The following is a 21,938-nucleotide window of genomic DNA, read 5'->3' on the forward strand; positions in this document are numbered from 1 at the left end:
TGTATTACACTCTTTATTAGCTCTCTTTGTGTGTAGCAATTTCCTTTTAGTCTCCTAGGAAGTTCTTCTCTCCAGTAGTCTGTCAGGCTATGAACTCTGTTTTTTTTTATTCAGTGGTGGTGGCTCCAGTACAACAAAACGTATTTCTGACAGAGGCTGTGCCATCCCTGTTGCACAAGCAGTGTTTGCATTAGTTATTGTTCCTTGCAGTCAAATGTCTGCTCGTGTGTTTGTTTTGCTGATTAAAGCTGTGATTGAGCAGAGGTGCCTGCTGAGCTCTTCCAGGGAAGCTGGTGTTTCCTCCAGGAGTGCCTAACCCAAACCTTTGCAGCAAGGCTGTTTGCCTTTGTATTTTGCTTGGTTTTGTGCCTCCAGCCCTGCCTGCTGTTGCACTGCCCAGGTTGAACCTGTCTGAAATCCCTGGTTCCTCTTGGAAAAGAGAAATGTTATTTTGTTAAAGCCACCACTGCCTACTGTTTCATCACCTTCTAGGTCATTAATTAGACACTCCAGTGCCTGTGTGCATTAAAAACTGCTGAACTGTTTCAAGGAGCATGGATAGTTCTGTGGGTTAAAGATTGAACTGAGTGCTTTTACAAGTACACAATTCAAAAACATGGGAGCTGGAGTATTTTTCATAGATACCATTTTCCTGGAAGGCTCAATGGTTCCATGCGTTTTTCCCTTTCTCTTTGACAAGGTGGCTCACACAGGAGCATGAGGAAACTTGAGCTTTGAGCTGCTTTGAGCTGCTTTGAGCTGCATGTTGGGTTACACTGTCAATGCAGGCATTTTGCTTGTATTACAAGACAGAAGTGGACAGGGGAGTGTCCTTCTGCAGCCAGCAGTGGCCTGCCAGCTGGCATCCTGAACATGCACATGTGGGGTTAGAGAGGAGAAAAAAGTGCTGGGTCCTTTGGAGTGTGGCACCGATGACCTTCTGCCATGATTAGATTTGGGCATGTATACAAATGCTGTTCCTTATCTCTTAGCCCCTTCTTGAGTCTTGATAAGATGCTGTTCACCTTCTCACTTAGGAGTCCTTTGAAACTTGGATTAAAAATGCAAACAGTTCTAATGAGCCATGCTTTTTTGAGCTACACAGGTTGTATTCAAAAACCCATACAGCAATATCTGGAATACTTTGTGAATTAAACTACTCTTTCAAAGAGTTTTGTCTAGATCTGGTTTATAGTTCCCAGGTAGCCCTTTCAGGAGAGCTAGTGACCTCTTCCCTGTGTGCTGTGTCTGAGATAAGTCACAAACTTCTTGAGCTACTGAGTGGGTAATGGCATAAAAGCTTCTTGAAACCTGATGCTCCTTTTCCAGTGGGTCTCTTAAGACCCCATGGACCAGTTTGTGATTCTCACAAGTTGCCTCTCCAGTATCACTAAACTTGTAAGATATTCTGACTTCCAGTTCAGTCTGAGCCCAGTGCTGGGGTGGTTGTGATTTTGAGAGAAATGGGATATTGCCTTCTCCTCCCAGCTCAGTTTTCAAGGAGCTGATTTTTTTTTTTTTCCAAGACACAGGAAAGTATTTGCACCCTTTGCCCTACAAAATGTTTTTAGTGATTAAACTGTATTAGATCTGCTGTCAGGAGCTTTAGCCTCTGATACTCCAGCTGTGCATCAGCAGACTTTCCTGCTGTTAAGAGGCCAAGAAAATGTTCTCCTTAGTCTGTTCTGCCAAAGATGAAGTCCTCTGCTTGAACTGTCTGAGGGTCCTGCAGGATCAATGCAGCTGGAATTGAGGTTCATGCAAGCCCTCTAAGGTTTGGTAGGATCAGCTTTTTGGAGATGTCTGGTGCTGCTTTCCAGGGTGGCTGTTTCACTGACTGCTTTGTCCAAGCTAATGCTCCCTACTTTTGGTGTAGCATTGTTCTAATTTTGTGTGTTGCTTTACCTGTATAAATCAGGCTTTGTTTTCTTTCCAACATAAAGAAGGAGAAGGGCTGTTTCTTGTCAATGAGATCTGGCACAACTACTTGATGGAAACTCCTCGAGTTCCTTGCAGTTCCTGAGGCTCTGAAAATGGGAGCAATCAAAGCAGCAAACATGTCTGACTTACTCCCTATGGTTTTTCTGAGGGAGGGGAAATATGCAGGAAGTAACTTAGTTTCATAGTGGGCAAAAAGTGCTAAGAGTTGAATGCTGTTCCCTTTTTCTACTTCTAGTTTTCAATTTTGAAATACCACATGGACTAGCTGTTTACTTTGTACAAGGTCACTCAGAACCTGAGTCGGCATTTTACTGATTTCCCAGGCTCTGCAAATATCAAGGTCAGGCTAGGTTTTCATTACCTTCTTGGAGTGAGTTATGTTTCCTTTCTTTTTGTCTTTTATGTGTATGTTTCCACATTTCCATCAAATTATTGTGCTGTAAGTATATTCACACTTCACTTGTTCAGCCTATGTTTACTGTGTGTCTTTTAGAAATGTAATTGAAACTAGTGAGAGCACAAGGAAAGAAATACCTACACCAACATGCAGTCAGATGAATTAACATTGAGTAGTTGCAGCATTCAGAAGTGACTTGGGTTGTGGACATGTGTGTTACACTGTGCAGTTTGTAAAGTCCATCATGGACTTTGCCCTTGGAAGTTGAATTTCTGTTCTGTGAATGAAAGACTTGATTCTTCCTAAAACTCCTCTAACAAGCAGAAAACAAGCTTGCCAATGACATGGCTACAAATAAATATATTTATTTTGTTACAGTTAAGTCAAAGCAGCATCCCATAAGTAAATTGTTTCAGGAATGAGAACTCATCTCATTTGGTTTTAAATCTAACTAACCTGGCAGAGAGAAGTCTTCAATTAGGAACAAGGTCTTTTCATTAAAGTACTCAGTAGTAAAATGCAATAGTTAATTGTTCATTTATGTCTCTTAATATGTTGAATTGGATTTCCTTTGTTTTTAAAACAAATTGCATTAAGGTGCAGCTCTGATTCATATTCATAATTAAACACCAATACACTTGTATGGCAAAAGGGGCATTAGAAATTGGAGAAGCCAAGTGAGGACCAGTTTCAAGGAGCTCAAATGTGGTATGTGTCTTTAAAATACAGTTCAAGTGCTTGAAGAAGTTTAAGCTCTGTATTCTTTTCTTATGAAGGCATTGTTTGACCTTTTAAAAGTTTGGTTTAGTTTAGGGCTGCAGAAAAATGGAATAGCCAAGAACATAGGGTTATTGCAAGGACATCAATGATGTCACTTGGTGCTGTTCTTTCTAGAAGTGGAGAGTGAGTACTAGTAAAAAAATACTAAAAGAAGGCCTAAGTGTTGGTTCTACCAGTGACACTCAAAATGGGAAATCAGAACCAAGCTCTGATAGTTTATATGGGCGATTAGTTAGCCCATCTTTGCTTAACAAAACACTGCAAACAACTATAAAAAACATCCCCCAACAGCAAAAGAAGATACAAATTAACAGCATGTACTCCCATGCTCAATCACCCTCACCAAAAGCCCAGAGAATGTTGCATTTTGTGTGTGGAGTTCTGTTGCATTTCGTGTGTGGAGTTCTGTTGCATTTCGTGTGTGGAGTTCTGTTCAGCCAGTCAAAAGGCAAATGATTTTTTTGGGGCACCACACTGGGGAGTGCTGTGGCTGAAAACTCTTCGTGCCTTGGTGGCAGCAGCTCAGGCTGGCTGAGCCAAAAGGATGTGAGCTCTGCAAGGGTTCCTCAGCAAGGGAGTCCTTTGATCTGGCTGGGCCCCCTCCAAGAACAGAAGGAAAATCACTTCTATAATAAGCAAATAAGGTCTTGATTATTTTTTCCTGGAGGGAGTGGGCTGTGTTGGGCTGTGAGATACGCGTGACTGCTCAGAGCCAGCCCCAGCTCTCTGGCTCTTGCCAGGGTGGCCACTGATAAGGCAGCACTGAAAGCTCCTGAACAATCCACTGCTAGTGTGACAAATGCATGGTTTGTGTGTTCATAATGCACAGAGGTGTTTTACAGATAACAATAGCAAGGGATTGAGTTCTCCCCAACTCTTTCATTAAGCAAACCAGGAATTGAAGATTAATTCTGAAAACTCTACTGTAATTATCATTGCTGTCAAAATTTTGTTATGGTTTTCTAAGTGATAAAATTATTGTTGTGAAGTAGTCCTACCAAAGAATGGAACATATGCACAGAACACAGTTGTGCATCTTATTCAACTTATTCTTTTAATGATAATTTCATTTCTTTGCCCCTAAGTGGGAAAAAAATATAAATCTAAGTCTCATGGGATCAAAGGCTAGGATTTATCCAAGTACTTTGAAAACAAAAAGGATCATGAGTATAGTAGATGGAGATGGTTACGTTTGGATGTTTTTAGATTCCTGCTCAGGATAAATGTTTCAGTTTGGTGTATTGGAGGAGGGTGTGTCTGTGCTCTTGCAACATTATTTCTGTGCCATTAATAAACAATGTCACTTATCAACATCTGATAAGTATTTTTAAATTGGCAAGCCTGAATAAACTGGAGCCCAGGTGCATTGGCAGAGAAGACCTGTGGCCTGCTCTTGAATTTCTTATTCATGGAATACGAGGGGAATTCCATGCAAATGTAAATGTGCAGAAGATAGAGTAGCTGGGGAAGCGAAATCTTGTGGTAGAAGATTTTTACTGAAGAGTAAATTTACTGAAGAGCTTTGACCCGAATAGCAGCAAGCTGCTGGAAGCCAGTGAGAGAGGAGATGCTGTCAGCTGGGCAAGAGGGGAAGGTCACATCAGACAAATCAAATAATCAAATCTCTCTCTCTGATAAAGGGCCATCTTCTGATGCTGTGTGCATCCTATCAATGTTTTAAAAAGGGTGGCAAAAGCAAGTTACCAAGAAGTGTTAAAAAAAAAGTCAAGCTTTCAGTGCTTAGAGAGTTCTTAATGTAACTTAAAGGAGAGAAATAGTTTATCAAGAAGAAAATTGTGGACTGTGACCAGTACTCTGTGGTTGCACATGTGTACCCATATGCCAGCCTGGGAAGAAATGAGCTGGTGCTTAGGAGGTTTTATCTGTTCAGGAAACTCAAAATGACTTGAAACTTCAGCTAAACAATTTTGGCTTAAAAGTAAACTGTGCAACTTTAATGGGGAAGATGAATAACTGTTGAAGCAAAATATTATTGCAAGTGGTAGGTTCTCCAGATTTTGATGTCAAAGCAAGATGGATTTCAGCAAAAAAAATACTTCACTAAATCTGAATTGCAGAGCTTTTCATAGATGTGACTGTAAAGTTCAGCATCCTCTGAAAATTATTTCATTCTTACTGGTCCTTTGGTCTTTTTCCTTAAATCTCCCTGAGTGTACATTTGTTTTCTTCTCTCTAATATCTCTGGTTGTAAGAACATTTTTAGATTACTTATTTTGTTACTGAAAAAAAAAAAGAGAAAATGTCTCAATAACCAAGAAATCCCCAAGTATTTGTGGTTGTCTGTACAATACCTGGGGCAAAGCAAATAATTATTTCAGGTGTAAGAGTTTTAAGAATTCTATTCTTCCTCACTGAGTAATCATCATTGAATAATTATACAGGAAAGAATTAAGTTCTCCTGACAAGTGTGACCTTGCTGCTGTCCTGTTGATACTCCTGTGGCCAAGATTTTCTTGTTATGCCATCTTTTCTCTTAGTCCCTCTGGCTGCCCTGCAGGCAGCCCTTCATTCTTTTTGCTTCTCACCTCCTTGCAGATGTATCTTCAGTGTGCTGCAGGCTGCCTGCTGGCTCTTGCACTGTGCCTTTTTAAAGTAATTATTTTAAAGTCATTCTTTTAAAGTCGTTTGCAGCCCAGCTCCTGCTTTGGGGTTGTTTGGGGATGCTGGTTGTCTTTGCCTGATTTGATGACAGTGCTGTGGAAGTTCTGGCAGTGGAGCATGCTGGAATTGAGGAGCATCAACTGAGGGACTACAGCATTCCCTTTGGTCATGTTGTCTGTGCAAGAACCTCCTTGAGTCTGAGCACCTGAGGTGCATTAAACTGCTCCTTTCTGTGCCCCAGTGTAGGAGTGACGGGGGTGGGACGGACGGACACCAGAGATCTCTGCAGCCAGGTTGTGGAGCTTGTGGTGTATTGCAAAGGGCCTGGGTGCAGGGCCCTGCTGGGAGCTGCCAGCCACAGCTCAGAGCAGGCCACAAAGAGGGAGAGAGAGGTAAAGAGAGAGAAGGCAAGAGCCTGGTAAAGAGGATAAGAGAGCAAGGGAGAGGATAAGAGAGTGAAGTTCCCATTACAACACCATAAATCTTCTTCTGTGCTGAATATTCTAATTCTCACTAACCAATCTAGTCTAATATACAAATCCTATAGCATTTACATACAGCCTATAAGAATCATTACATTACCATACTGTGTTACATTTTAAACCCTAAAAACTCCTCTTTGGACCCCTTCTGCTAAGCCAGTAGGGTCTGCTCTGACCCTTGGAGCTGTCTGCAAGCAGAGGGTGTTGTTTCATCAAAAGGGGATCACCTTCAGCTGGCCATGCCATTGTTTTCCTGTTGTTCAGTAACTGAGGGATCTCAAAGCTTGCTTTCATTTCCAACTCGCTTATAGTTTCTATATTCTCAAAATCTTTTGCCAGACAATCATATTTATAAGGCTTTCCTGTTTCCTCTTCCCCAACACCCCAGGCCAGTTTTGCACCGAGGATGTGGATGAGTGCCAGCTCCAGCCCAATGCCTGCCAGAACGGGGGCACCTGCACCAACCACAACGGGGGCTACGCCTGCGTCTGCGTCAACGGCTGGAGCGGGGACGACTGCAGCAAGAACATCGACGACTGCTTCACTGCCTCCTGCGCCAACGGCTCCACCTGCATCGACAGGGTGGCCTCCTTCTCCTGCATTTGTCCAGAGGGGAAGGCAGGTGAGGGCACACACCTTGCGCAAGTCTGGCACTGGCACGGAAGGTGCTCCCTGGGGTTTATGCACTTGTTTAAAGTGGGGTGTTTATTCTGTGCACTTCACCACCAGGAGGAAAAGCGCTGTCTGTGAGCAAGGGGCTGTTAAACCCCTCTAGCCTGGGACAAAGTATTTGTGTCAGGCTAGAAGACAAACTTAGTACAGTTTAGGTTGCAAGGGAAGATCTTTTTCCAGCCCTTAGTAGAATCTGTATTTGCTTGAGAAGTTGCACATGAATGTGACTTGCTTTATGCCCTTTATAATAATTGTATGAATCCAGAAAGCAAATTTTGATATCTTTATGTGATTGTGTTATGATCTGGGCATCCTCACTGGTATAGTGGAAAATTTTCTGGTTTAGGTTAGGTGGAAGTGTATCTCCTAACTACATGGAAATAAAAGTGATCTGCATGTCTGAATTAAAGTGAGCTTCATGTGCACCTTTTCAGATGTCAGAAAAATTATCATGCTGGTTTGAGTGAAGAGTTAGTTAACTGCTCCAAGAATGAGATTTTGATAATGGTCAGCCATTTTCCTGTTTCAGAAATGCTGGACACACCTCTAAAGTGACAGAATTTGTATTTAAATATGATGTTCTGTAAGTGTGTGATGAATTCCCTGTGGTAGTTCAGGGCTCAAGCCTGCTCAAGTTTCTTGCTGTGGGAGTCTCTATCTGAAATACCAGGACACAGAATTTGTGTAAAATACTGTTTTTAATTTTACTGTTTTTATTTTACTGTTTAAAATACAGTCTGACTGTTTCATCTCTTTATTTTAATAAACTCTTGGATGCTTCTTTAGGTCTTCTGTGCCACTTGGATGATGCCTGTGTTAGCAATCCGTGCCAGAAAGGTGCTCTTTGTGACACCAACCCTGTGAATGGAAACTACATCTGCACCTGCCCCCAGGGCCATAAGGGAGCAGACTGCACTGAGGATGTGGATGAATGTGCAATGGGTGAGTTTCTGTTTGCTCTCTGTGAGTGCAAGAATACACATTTTGTCATAACTTCTCCACATACATTGGACTCCTTTTGTGCCCTCCACCTTCCATTTCAGTGTCTTCAGATGCATTTTAAACTTGTGTGAGACCTGGGGCAAAGGGCTGAGCTGGAATAGTTGTCCATGTTTGAACTGGAATATGAAAAGCAGGGGGATGCTTAGCCATTCTTCCTTGTGCAAGAGGGCTTTAGCACTGTGTGGGGAGTGCCTGCAAACAGATGTGATAATTAAGCTGTCCCTTAGAACTGCAGGGTGCAATGACCGCAGTTCGTGTGGGAGCTGTTGCAGCTACGGCCTCAGTAGAAATATATCAAGGCTGTTTGACAGCCAGAATATGGCTGGATCTTTTGAGTGCCTTCCAAGACTGGTGACCACGTGGGCTTTTAAAGCTGTACTTCTCTGATAGCATGCTGTTGTGTTGTTTTGGGGATTAACTGCACTCTTACAGACTTACTTACAGTTTTGTGAGTGCTCGTTCATGCTTCTAGAGAGTGATGCGTGAAGGTAATGCCTAACCAGCACATGGAAGGGTTGGAAAGAAGCACTTCTTTGAATTTCATTCCTCAGTCTGCCTTGGACAAGAGTGCTGTTCCTTTTTGAAAACACAAAAAGGACAAGTTTGGCTGTTTTGTGGCTGTGGCGGCATCTTGTCGGCCTCAGGAATGAAGTAAATGTAAAATGTGATCTGGAAATAAAGCCTTGAAAACATTAATTAGTTCTCTAATCCCTGCTAGCTGATACTTTTCTCTTAAGAGCTGTCGTTAGTAATATGGAGCAGAGTTACTCCTCTGGTCCCTGATGGTGACAGCAATCCTTCTTTTGGCCCCTGACAGGCAAGAAACTGCCACTGTTTTCTTCAGTGGCCTTTCCCCAGCAGGATGAACAGTCTTTCCCCAATATTACTTGCCAGAAAGGAATGCCCATGAAAAGACCATGACTAATAAAGAATGCTGTGGCTTTCCTGCTCTGGGGAGAGGTTTTCACAGAATCACAGAATAATGAGGTTGGAAGAGACCTCTAAGATCATGGAGTCCAACCTATGCCCTTACACCTCAACTAGACTGTAGCAACAAGTGCCATGTCCAGTCTTTTTTTAAACACATCCAGAGATGGTGATTCTACCACCTCCCTGGGAAGAGCATTCCAGTACTTTATTATTCTTTCAGTGAAGAATTTTTTCCTAATATCCAATGTATACCTTCCCTGCCATAGCTTGAGACTGTGTCCTCTGGTTCTGTCAGTGCTGCCCGATGGAAGAGACCGACCCCCACCTCCCTTCAGGAAGGTGTAGAGAGCAATAAGAGAGAGAGCAATAATTTAGACCCACACATTTGTGTCTTTCCTATTCTTGCAGCAAACAGCAATCCGTGTGAGCATGCTGGGAAATGCGTCAACACCGAGGGCTCTTTCCACTGTGAGTGCCTGAAGGGCTACACAGGACCTCGCTGTGAGATGGACATCAATGAGTGCCACTCAAACCCGTGCCAGAACGATGCCACCTGCCTGGATAAAATTGGAGGGTTCACGTGTCTCTGTATGCCAGGTGAGGGGAGGTTCTGACAAAGATGGAAGGGAGCAGGAGGCAGAGCTCAGGGAGGGCTGCCAGCTCTGCTCAGGTGGAACACAAAGCTGCAAAGGGCTGAGGCTGAATGCTGAGAGAGAGCCTGCTGTGGTGGCACCAGCCAGGAGGACCTGGTATTTGTGTGTGGGAGGGAGAAAGCAATTAGAGGGCTGAGAAAGAAACCAGTCTCTGCATCAGCAAGGAAATTAGCCTGCTGAGCTGGGTATGTGTGAAAGTATTTGTTACTATACCTGGTAAAGTGCGTGTGCAGAGTCATCTCTCTGGGAAAGCAAAGCGGGTGCAACCTTTAAAGAGTGACTGTATTTTGAGGTATGCATATGGTGATTTCAGATAATGGTGTTTGGGGTTTTTCTGTGCTTAAAATACCCCAAATAATGCAAGCTTCCCATTGAGCTGAGGAAGTCATTGTTAAAAAAACTACTTGAATGAAATTGTGCTTGTAAAATTTGCATGGCCAATGTAACCAATGACCAATGTTAGTCTTGTATTTTGCACTCTGATAGAAAGGGGTGAAAAAAAGATGCAAGTTGCCAGTTGCACAGACTTATAAAGTATTAAAATCATAAATATAAATAAAGAATTGTGACCCTTGCAGGAGATCAGATGATACCCTGACAATTACAATGAGTTTTTATTAATACAGTATTTATTAATGTATAATATGTTTTGAAAGGTGGAACAGGAAAGGCTAGTCCCAAGTATTTCACCCTTCTTAATGTTTTTCTTGTACTCTTCCATTAGCTAAAAGCCCTTGAGCTAAAACTATCTGTTGTGTTTGTTTATATACTTTTTACAAAGTAATTAACCCCTTCTCAAGTGGAAGAAAACATTAGATGTGAATTCAGCATTGACTTCTGCTGTTGCTGGTTAGGTGAGCATCTTCAGCAACAGTGAAACCTACACAATCAACAACCCTTTTTAGCCTCTGGGGTATATTTGTACCTCATAGTTTCTGTCCAGACTGCAAACTTGCAATGAAACTCTGCTTAGACTTTCAGCACTGGTATAAGAGACAGTTACACTCTCAAGAGCACTTTCTACAGCCTTCAGTCACCTCTTCTTATTTATTTTTATTTTTTAACAGGTTTTAAAGGAGTTCACTGTGAAGAAGATATTGATGAATGCCTGAGTAATCCCTGTGTGAACAATGGAGTGTGTCTTGATAAAGTCAACCGCTTCCTCTGTGTCTGTCCTCCTGGTGAGTTCTGATTTCTGGAAGCTTTTCCTGCTTCACCCTATCAAGACCTGCACAGATGTTGTGGGTGAAATGTTTCTTGTGAGTCTCTGTTGTTTTTAGGGCAGTGTCTGTTTGAGTGAGTGAAGTGCAATCACTATTAAATCAGAATAGTTTCATGTTGGTTACAATAATACTGTGCTTGTAACTGGGTGAGCATTGACAAACACACAGTTGGACACCTCATCTAAAAGGGCAGCTGGCAACACGAGTTTCTGTTGTTGTGGAAACTACAGTGAGAGTCTCAGCACATTTTAAAGATCAGACCCCCTGCACACTTCTTGTCTTTTTTCTGAGGTTTTTAGGCAGAAGCTGGTTTTGCATCAGTATAGTTTATGGTGCTTGCATGAGGAGTGAAATGAATTGGGCTTCACTAGAAAAGAAAAAGAGATGAGCTGAGGGATCAATGTTAGCTGTAGAGTGAACATCACTTATTTTCTTCATGGGTTACAAAAAATTTTGAATTCAGAATTTACATGACAAAAGCCTGCTCTGCAGCCCTTCTTATTGACTAATGGTGTTCAGGCTCTTGCTTTGGTTCCTTCCTCCAAGAAGAAACCTCATGGTTTTTTTTTTCTGAAACTGCCCAAGGATCTGCATCATCTGACATCACCTGTCAATACTTTCAAAACAGTTCTTGAAATGTGTTTTGCAGCACATTCCATACTGCTGCAGTAATTCCAGTCTGAAGGCTCTAGTGATGTATGTGCTGTTATTTTATTTTTAGCCGCTTGCTTTGATTGCCTTAAAGATTTTTATTAGATGGCTCTCACTTTACAGGCAGGCATACTGTCCAGTGATGGACACTGCTTTATTTCTCTGTGACTTGGCCATCTCAGTTTTAAGCTGACCTGGAGGACAGAACCTTTGGAGGGTGGGCTGGACGAGGAGCGAGCCCACGCAAGGTGTGGTGTGTGTGCTTCATGATGCCACTGAATGTAGATTGGCTGGGCTTGTGTTTGGATGGGCTTGAGGGTTTGTTAGAGGTAATTCCTGACAGTGCAGCTGTCTAGGTGAACTCCTTCAGTGACTCCTGGTTTCCCTGTGTTTGTGTGCCTCTCAGGGTTCAGTGGGGCCGTGTGCCAGATTGACATAGACGACTGTTCCAGCACGCCGTGCCTCAACGGAGCCAAGTGCATTGACCACCCCAATGGCTACGAGTGCCAGTGTGCCACAGGTCAGTCTGCTGTTCTGAGCCCCTGGGGGGAGAGAGCATGCAACCCAAGTACATGAAAGACTGGTCTCAAAGATGTCACTGTTTTTTCTTTCTTTCTCTGAAATGCTGCTTGTTTGTTGCAGAGCTTTGTCCACTCCTTTGTGCAGGGAATAGTATTTAAGTAGAGAAAGCCTTTCACTTGTGGCAGCTAAGTTCACAGCTGATGAGAGTTCTGCCTCCCTCTTTCAGCACCATCCTTTGCTTCCCAGAAGATGACAGCTTCTTCTGTACTAGCTATGGAATCTACATCTGGGAAAACATGAGTGTGATTTACCTTCTTCTCTCCCAAGTCAGATTATATCGTATGCACTTGAAAAACAAGAGATGGGCAGAGCAGTGCTGCTGTGCATTCTGATTTCTGTTGCATCAGAAGGCTAAGTTCCATTTTATGTCAGAAGTTGCATTTTATGTCAGAAGGCTAATACTGAAATGCAGTAAGAGCTGTGGAAGAAATTCCACTCAGAATTTGAGTGGAAATGATTTGAAATAATTTGTCAGGTACCACACAGAAATTTTGGCAGAGCTGTGGCCAGAACTCAGGTGGTTTTTTAATGCCTGGTGAGTTACATATTCAGAAGCGTCAGGTTTAATGATAGGATTTTCTTATCTTCAGACCTCCAGGGGTGATGTAGATATGTTTTTATCTTCATTTTTACATCTGGTCAAATAAGAGGGTTCAGAGCTGTTATGTTCTAATTTTCAGTAAGGAGCTACTCTTGGTTGCTTTCAGTTCATGGTCCCTCATACACTGCTCATGATACAGATTCAGGTATGAAATGCCTTGGCTTTAGCTCTTCCATTAGGAAAGAAGCTGAACTGTTCCCGGAGCTCTATTAGTCCCAGTAATGTGCAGTAAGGTTGGTTAGATTTATGTGCAAAATTTCTCATTTTGAATCATTCCAATAATCAAATGATTAAGGCAAGCTTGACTTCACTGCGCAGAATGTAGCAAAGATTAGCCTGAAAATAGCCTGGTTTTTCTCACATGTGGTCTCTCCACCATTCCCAAAGTTCCTGAAGAGGCATTGAATTTGTTGGAAGAAGGAGAATGCAGTAGTTCTGACCAGGAGAGGAATAATTACTGTGGTCAGAATTTTCCTTTTGACTACTTCATGTGACAAATAAGCAGACACTTGCAAAAGGAAGGAAAAGCTCAAATCTTCTCCAAACTTGGAAACTGTTTTAGTCTTTCTCAGGCTGGGGTGTGTTCAGGTTGCTTTCATTCACTGAGACTGCAGAGCTTATCAGGCCTGGGTGGGTCTGGGTAGCGTAGGGGAGGACAATGTGGAGAGCTGTGCCTTGAAAAGCAAGTTCTGAATTTGGCACCAAAACTGCATAAATCAATACAGAAACTCTAGGTATCCCACCTGGGGAAGGAAGGCAATTGCTTCCATGAAGGCAAATGATGTAAAGGAGCATCTTCAGGCTGAAAGCAACCAAATGCACGTTACTGAAGCAGCAGTTCTAGTAAAATCTTAAATATCTGACTGGAAATTGGAGAGGGATGCTGTATTAGGGCTGTTTTCCATCCTGTCAGAAAGATTCTCATATTCAATATTAAAATGGTTTTTTCCTAGTCTGAATCTTGTCTGCAAAGAGAGAAATCATGTTTTGGTGAGGTATGTTCAGTTAGGAGATCCAGAAACGTTCCTGATCTCTGAGTGGCTCAGTTGAGCTACAATAGCAGGCAAGGTAATGACTGTTGAATGAACGTGTGCTAAGTGTTATATTTAATATTGACAGCCTTCTGTAAGACTGAAATGTGGAGTTCTTCCTGGGGGCAGGTCAGTTACTGGACAATGAGTTCGAGTATGTTCTTGCTCTGCTCCTCTCATGGTGTGAGTGATGTGTTTGTGTTGTTCCCTGAACGGTAATCGCCGGCTGCCAACGTGATTGAAAACTGCAAAATGTTTGGCCAAATGCTGTACAGATAGCTCTATTTACTGCTTGCTTTTTGTCTTTTCTTTCCCTTCTGGCATTATTCCACTTCTCCTTCCCAGTGGTAGATCATGGCTTTTCTTTTCTTGGGTTGTTTCAGGTCTTTCCTCTTTTATTTGTCTCTGCCCTCTTTTTTTTTTCCCCTCTGCCACCATTTCTCCCCTTATCAGTTTGTTTTTCCTCCTTCCCTAACATCTTTTTATATCCATCTCTCTAACTAGCTTCCCTTCCCTCTCCCCACCCACTTCCACACCCATTCATCCAAGCATACGTTCGCAGAACTTGGAAATGTTAGCCGTCACCTGGTATGTTTGACCACAGAAATAACCACAAACCTGTATGAAAAATGGGGAGCCTCTTATCCACTTATAATACTCAGGTGAGAACCACTCTTCAGCTGTTGAAATTCCCTGCAGCTTGGTTTGTATCAGTCTCCAGTTGGTGTCTTGAAATTTCAAGTTCTGCCTTCCTGATCTTCAGCTGCTGGAAGGCTGTGTGAGCTGTTGCTCCAAAACCTCAGCTCTGTAAACCATTTATTTGAAATTGTCCCAATCTTATATAGCTCTGCTCCATCATGGAGAGCAGGGCTCTTGAGGAGGGACTTGTTTGCTGCTCCTACTTCCTGAACCCCCTCTAGCCCTTTTTGTGGATAGGTTCTGTCCCTCTCTGTTGCTCAGGATGTTTCCCAGCTGAAGCAGAATGAAACAGGCCAAATTGCTGCTTGTTTCATTGCTCCTGACCAAGAGGTTGCATGCAGCCTTCAGTAAGTTTGCAGTTGGTGCTTGATTGCAGTTACTGAAAAGTTTCCCAGTGAAGGAGGCAAGAAACTTTCTAATAAGCAGAGCTGCAGAAGCTTTGACATGAGCCAAGGGAGTTCCCCTGGGAAGGTTTCAGCAACATCTTTGCAGTAATTGCTCATTTTAAGAAGGTCAGCCCCACTCGGTCCCCCTGTTACTGTGCAGAGGAAATAATGGCAGGAGTGTGCCTTCAGACAGTTTATACTGATGCAAGTAAATATTTCTGATGGAGATTTACATGTTTCCTCTCATGGCTACTGTTCCAAATAACCTGAAGGTGACCACTTCCAGTGCCAGGGTTCTCCGTGCATGCTGCTGTTCTGTAATGCTGTGAACAGTGGAGAGTGTTGTGTTCCAGGGCTGGAAATGCAGTTGAGGTGCCCAGTTAACCCTTTGTGCTCTCTGCCACTTTGCTGATTCTTGATACAATTCTTTCTGTACCTGCATTATATTCACTGCAGCATCCTACCAGTGGACTCCTTCCTTACTTGTGACTTTTCCTCAGGTTTTACTGGCACTCTGTGTGAGGAGAACATCAACAACTGTGACCCTGATCCCTGCCACCACGGGGAATGCCAGGATGGCATAGATTCATACACATGCATCTGCAACCCTGGCTACATGGGTGGCATATGCAGTGAGCAGATTGATGAGTGCCACAGCAATCCTTGCCTCAACCAAGGGCGATGCATCGACCTGGTCAATGGCTACCAGTGCAACTGCCTGCTGGGCACCTCAGGTATGGAAAACACCACTGGAAGGCTGGGATTCAAGCAGAATTCAAGCATCTGATTATTTCTTACCTGTGCTCTGGTGTGTGCTAAGTTGAGAGTATCATTTTCACATTGCTTTGCCATGCTGAACTTCGGTGTGTTTGTGTGGATTGTCTAACCCTCACTGGTGCTGCAACCAATCTTGGGAGAATTTGCCTCCTCTTTACTCCAAAAAAAAAATCAGGCCTGCAGAAAAATTAGGCATAGCATTCAAAATGTTTATTCCTCTGTTTAAATATTTAGTACAAGCTCAGGGTCATATTCAGTCAGCACCCAATGGCTTGGGTGGCATTCCTTGGTGTTGCAGTGCTTCTGCATCATCACCTGTTTAAGTTGCCCCCAATGTGACTTTGAAGCAAGTGGGATTCTTAATTAGGCTATTTTGGGAAATAGTTCTGTTGCCTTCTTTTTAAGATTTACCCTCCTTATTCCTCTAACCCTTGTTTTTTTTATTCCAGGAATAAACTGTGAGAATAACTTTGACGACTGTGCCAGTAACCCGTGCATTCATGGGACCTGTATTGATGGCATTAATCGCTACAACTGTGCCTGTGAACCTGGATTTACAGGTAAAGTCAGTTACCCAGGAGCTCTCAATTGTTTGGAAGATGGTTATCCAAGTAGTCAGGGAAGTGCTCTTTGCATACTCACTGCAAGGGATTCAGTTGGTGTCTCAGTAAATCCTTCTAATCTTTGGATCTTAGCATCTTACATTACAGCCAGTTCTACCAAACAGAAAAATGGCCTAATCTGTGCTGTGAAATGCCATTCTTGTTAGGTAATTAAGTCCAATTCATGGTTCTTGGGTTTATAACAAATAAACCCACGTGACTTTGGTTTATTATTTACAGCCCCTTTCCAGGGACAGAGAGATTGTGGACAATGTGGAGAGGTGTTTGATTAGACACTGCCTAGAGCTTTGACCATGAACAGTATTTCTATTTCTGTGAAATCAGAGCATTACCTTGGTGTTCTCTTGAGTTGCTTCCCACTCTGAAGTTTCTCAGTACTTCTCTGTCATAGCATGGTGTGTTCTGTGTTCTTTTTATACTACAAAATTTCTCTGGTACAGTCAAAGTAGGGCTGAAAAAAGAAGTGGTTAGACACCTCTGGATCCATGTTTAGAGCTCCAAGTCAACATCAGGACTATTTCTGATGACTAAAGCACATCTCATCACTGTTTGTAAGGGCATTTGTGTTTTGAGCCATGTAGAGTAATACAAAATAATCGTTGTGAGGCAATTGGTACTGTTTATTACAGCTTTCTCATCATGTTTTTTGCTGTTTATTACCAAATTATTCTAGTCAGAATAGATCTGAAATGCATTAGAGCACTAAAATGTTTCATGAAAATGGTTCACGTGTCTTGTGCTTTTCTCTTGGGGTCTTTCTAAATTCCTGATGCTCCTTCCTTCTTCCCTATGGCTCTGGCATAGTGGAACTCTCTGGTTCCCAGAATAAGATGGGGGATGATGCTGATCACTCGTGCCTACTGCTCTCCTAGGTTGCTGGCATTCCATATTTGTTATCCTGCTGGATCTCTTACTGTTACACTGTTAAAATAATTCAGCAATGTGATGAATTGGCATATTCCAGTCTTTAAGGAGCTGGCTTGCATGGGGTCTCGGTACTTTGTCATTTCCTTCTGTTAAAAATGCTTTCAGCTTACTGCATCATTCACTCTGTTTAGCTTTCCAGCCTCACAAGTCCTTTTGGTCACTGCTTCAAGGATCTTGCAGTCGTAATCAGAGGCAGGCAAAACAGGAAACGGTGTTTTTTAGAGCCCCTTTTGCGCAATAAACCACAAGAACTGTATTTACTGCAGACATTTGGGCACTATTGGTTGTTCAAAGGGTAGGTACTTCAAAGCAGAGGAGCAGGGCTACGACAAGTGCAGCTCAAGAGGTTTGTTGCAAGCATGATACAGCTGAGTGGTTTTTGCTTTCCTAATCGATATTAACTGGTGATTTAAGTGGAGATTCTGGAATGGTTTGTAAATACTTGCTGAGTGTAAGTGCTGTTTTCCAGGCACAGCAAAGTGCTGCATCTCTCAGAAACGCTTCTCTTGGCTTGAGTTAAAGCATGGAGGCATGTGAGCTCCATGCTGCTGCCTTGGCTTCCCTGAGCTGTGTCTCAGTGTGTGCTCTTGCAGAGGTGCAAAGCAAGCGTTGTTTTAAGAAGTGCAGCTCAGGAAGTGTTGTTTTCCCCTCCAGGGCCCCGGTGCAACGTGGACATCGACGAGTGCACGTCCAGCCCGTGCCACAACGGGGGCACGTGCGTCAACGAGGTGAACGGGTTCCGCTGCGTGTGCCCCGAGGGCTTCCACCACCCCCACTGCCAGCCCCAGGCTGACGGCTGCCTCAGCAGCCCCTGTGTGCACGGCAACTGCACACACACTGCCACGGGGTGAGCACCACTGAGCCTGCCTGCTGCCCTCTGCCCTGCTGTCCTGTCTCTCCAGACCTACAGCTCCTGGTTTTTCTCTAATTTCTCAGAGTAGGATCCCAATTTATCTGATGCTTGTGACATAGTCACAGTCAGGTGAGAGAGCCAGGTGAGAATCTCACCTGAGCCCCTGCCTGTCTCACCTGCACTGCGGTGGCTTCCAGGGGCCCTTCCCAACACTGGCCAGCTAAATCCATGGTCAGCAACAGCAATGGGTTATTTATGCACCATCTGCATCCAGAGCTCCATTTCCCCCTGCTTGTGTGGGAGCAAGCCACAGCTCCTGCCTTCAAAGCAGAGCCAGGCTGCCAAGTTTCAGTGCAGCTCCTCGTGTCCACTCAATCTGGAGAGGGTTCTCTGTCTGCTGCTACACCCCCTCCAAATCCTTTTGATTACAGCTGCCTTTCCCACAAATCTGCCACAGCAAACAAACAGCCATAATAAGGTGTAGATCTTCATTCACCAGCTGGTGTTTCAGCACAGGTTTTTCTGTCCTGCCTCGTGTTGTTTGCTGGTTTTGCATGGGCAAGTGGTGCAGGGTGTACTGTCACCATCTAGAGGGAGGGTTTGGTGATTCTAGAGTGTTGTGGTGTTGTGGGTCCCAGGACGAGGTGAGAGATGAGAATTTGACTCCAAGTTCTCAGGAGGCTGATTTATTATCTTATTATATTATATTATATAGAATTATATACTAAAACTAGACTAAAGAAGGAGAAAGGAGACATCAAGAAGGCTAGACAAGAATGAATAATAATAACTCATGACTGACCAGAGAGTCCAATACAGCTGCATGGGATTGGTCATTAATTAAAAACAAAAAAAAATTCACATAGAACCAATTAAAGATGCACCTGTTGGTGAGCAAGCTCCAGAGCACATTCCAAGCAATCAGATAATTATTGTTTACATTTCTTTTCTGAGGTTTCTCAGCTTTTCAGGGGAAAAATCCTGGTGAAGGGATTTTTCACAAAATATCATGGTGACACTAGTGAGCTGAGTGAATGCAATTAAAATAAAGAAATGGTTCCAAATTAAATCTTTGGGGAGCAGCAGCAACATATTCCATCAAAACCTAAAACATTGAGCGTGGGGACTGTCTTTATTAGCTAGTGCTGTTCATCCTAACCAAACACTGTATCAAGGAACAGGCTGACAACTTTTGCTCTAGGGATGGATATTTCACCCAGGACACTTTGTCCACTGCTGAGATTTTGTCAGCTTTACTCATATTGTTGCATGTCTGAGAAAAGAAAGGAAAATTCTCTCTGGGTCTTTTGCTGGCAGTAGTTGCTTCTGAATCTTCCCACGCAGGAAGACCAAATGCTGATTTTGGGAGCCCTAAATCAGATTTCTTTTTGGTAATGGTAAGTCTGGGGTTGTTCTGTTTGTGGTAGTTCTCAACTATATGTGGAATAGCCTCCCAAAAATGTGCTGTGTCCTGGGAAGTGTTGTCAGCACTTGGGCAAGGAAGTGATTTGCTGATGCAGGTAGCTCTGTAGATCAGGATGCAGCACTTTCCCTGTAGCTGGCAGGAAAGCTGCTTTTATTGCCAATTCAGCCTCCTTGAAAGGTTGGAAAAGAGATTTTTGTTCACCTTGTCTGTCATGTGTCACTTTGCATTTGTACACCTCACTCTGTGCCAGGTGGAAGAAGCTGTGTTTGCAGGGCAGGGACAGAGGCCAGTGTGTGCTCTGTGGCCCAAGTCCAGGCTGATTCACCAAGCCCTTGCTTCTACATCTTTGTGGGTGGGGTGTGCTCTACTGCAGGTTTTGAAACCTGATGGAGAAGACTGCTCCTGCTCCCAGCCAGCTGTTTTCATTTGAAACCACTATTTGGTATTAAATCAGTCTAGTTATCTTTGGAGCCTATTGTTCCCCTCCACTTCTTTTTTTCTAATTTTTTTTGTTTCTGTCTTTGAATGTGTTGAGATGGTCTTATCAAAGCAGAAACGTAGTGCTGGTTGACTGAACACTTTGTGAAAACTGTAATGAGGGAAGTGTGGTTGTAAGGGAGGGTTTATTTTCAGTATTTTCAAAACTGTACAGCTGGGGCAAACAATCCAAAATAACTTAGGGCTCTTCTCAAGAGAGTTCTTCTGGTTTTCTCTCCAAAACTAATCTGCAGGAGAAACTGGTAGAGGAGTTATTTCAAAATGTCTAAATTAATGCTGTTTTGCCTTTCAAGGTACAAGTGTGTCTGCGACCCAGGCTGGATAGGAGATTACTGTTCAACAGAGGGGAATGAATGTAAATCAAACCCATGCCAGAATGGAGGAACGTGTGAGGATCTGTTGAATGCATACAGATGTACCTGTAGGAAGGGATTCAAAGGTGAAAATTCAGAAAAAATTTGTTATCTTTTCCCTTTTTACTTCATTGCACCTTTAGGGTAATTTCTTTTCATTAAACTTGGTGGAAATAATAATCAAGATGGGAAATGCCATGGCTCTATGAAGTTAAATTAGTCAGTTCCTCTAGACATGATACAGTAATAGAATACTTGGCAAGGGCTTGTCTAAGCCTTGCTTGGAATCATTAAAAAATGACCTGTTGGAAGCTTAACTTAATTTTCTTTGTAAATTACGAAATTTACATAAATGCCCTGGAAATTGGAGGGGCATTAAACTCAAAATGACCATGGCTGCTTCTACACTGAGCCCATGAGGAGTGCTTTGCTCTCCTTTTCGTTCTGCTGAGATTTTTTCAAATTATGGCAGTGCTGTCCACTGCAGTGTGGGATAATCACACAATGTGAGTTACAACCTCTTTGTTCATTCTTCCAAGAAGCACCGAGTTCTTAGCAGCACATTCTTCAGCTTTTTCCCATTCTGCTCTCCAGGTGTGAACTGCCAGGTAGTGGTTTCTCCTTGTTCCCCTAATCCTTGTGAGAACTCGGGAATCTGCCAAGAATCTCCTGACTCTGAAGGCTACACCTGCCAGTGTGCCCCTGGCTGGGAAGGTAACCTGGGTTGGGAACGAGGTGTGCTTGCAGTGCTGGCTCTGAGCCTCCTGCCGTTGCTTGGGAGGGGTCTCACCCTTGCACTCTGCACCTTTCAGGGGAAAGATGCACAGTGGATATTGATGAGTGTCTCTCCAAGCCCTGCAAGAACCATGCCCTGTGCCACAACATCCAGGGCAGTTACCTGTGCGAGTGCCGGCCCGGCTTCACCGGCGGCGACTGCGACACCAACATCGACGACTGCCTGGCCAGTGGGTATCAGCACCTTACTCTGTGTTTCCCAGTCTCCCCCAAAAATCAATTTGCTGACTGCTGTTTGACAGATTCAGAAGGGTCTTTTATGATCTCTTGCCAAAAGAAAAAAAAAAACCCAAACTTCAGTTTTGTAATATTTGAAGAAGTCAAAATCCATCGTGTTTGGCTGCTAGAATGGACCACGGTGTGCTAACTGATGGCAGCTGTTGTTCCCAGATCCTTAACTTGAAAAGGCCCTTAGAGTTTACATACCTTAATAAGAGGCACTGTTAAATGCAAAATTGTATTTGCCTGAAATTTTAATCCATCAAGCTGAAGTGCCACTGCAGGGCTTACCTGTATTTCAACGTTCAGTTTGATGGAGGTGTGGTGGGAATCTGGGCTATAGCAGTCCTTCCTGAAATGTCTGTCTGGCATTAATATTCTGGGAACAGTGGGTCCTGTTGCAGTTCCAGTTAATCCATATCTGAAAACAAATTAGGCAGCAGGAAGGCCCTCTGCTCTGGAATAGGTGTCAGTTGCAGGAGGGGAGGCCATACCCTGGTAAGTACTGGAACGGCTCAAATTGCAAGAAAACAAGTATTAATTTCATGTCCTTGACACTGCTGTTTATAAGGGAAACCAAATACATAGTAGCTTCTTTTTCTTACTGGGCATATTTTATATCATCCTCAGATAAAATCAGAGTCTCCTGAGAAATGTCACGTGTTTAAAAGTTCATCTGTTACTATTTGAAAAGTGCTTTATCAAACCTTGGAGGAGTTCACAATGCTGTAGTTCTTAGATTGGCCGGGTCTTTAAAAAAACCCAACCAAATGAACAGAAAAACCCCAAACAACCTCCCCAAAACAAAACAAAAA

General features: G+C 43.2%; 1 protein-coding gene across 1 annotated transcript in view; it reads left to right on the plus strand.

The window, feature by feature from the left end:
* Positions 1 to 21,938, plus strand: part of NOTCH2 (notch receptor 2) — a 77,937-nt gene that overhangs the window by 24,746 nt on the left and 31,253 nt on the right. Inside the window, 11 exon segments of the mRNA XM_036387377.1 lie at positions 6,611 to 6,844; positions 7,681 to 7,836; positions 9,235 to 9,423; positions 10,547 to 10,660; positions 11,760 to 11,873; positions 15,153 to 15,386; positions 15,879 to 15,989; positions 17,634 to 17,826; positions 20,050 to 20,195; positions 20,704 to 20,823; positions 20,922 to 21,074. Coding sequence (XP_036243270.1) covers positions 6,611 to 6,844; positions 7,681 to 7,836; positions 9,235 to 9,423; positions 10,547 to 10,660; positions 11,760 to 11,873; positions 15,153 to 15,386; positions 15,879 to 15,989; positions 17,634 to 17,826; positions 20,050 to 20,195; positions 20,704 to 20,823; positions 20,922 to 21,074 — 1,764 coding nt within the window.

The sequence above is a fragment of the Molothrus ater genome, chromosome 9 (genome assembly GCF_012460135.2).
Source record: "Molothrus ater isolate BHLD 08-10-18 breed brown headed cowbird chromosome 9, BPBGC_Mater_1.1, whole genome shotgun sequence".
Lineage (NCBI taxonomy): Eukaryota > Metazoa > Chordata > Aves > Passeriformes > Icteridae > Molothrus > Molothrus ater.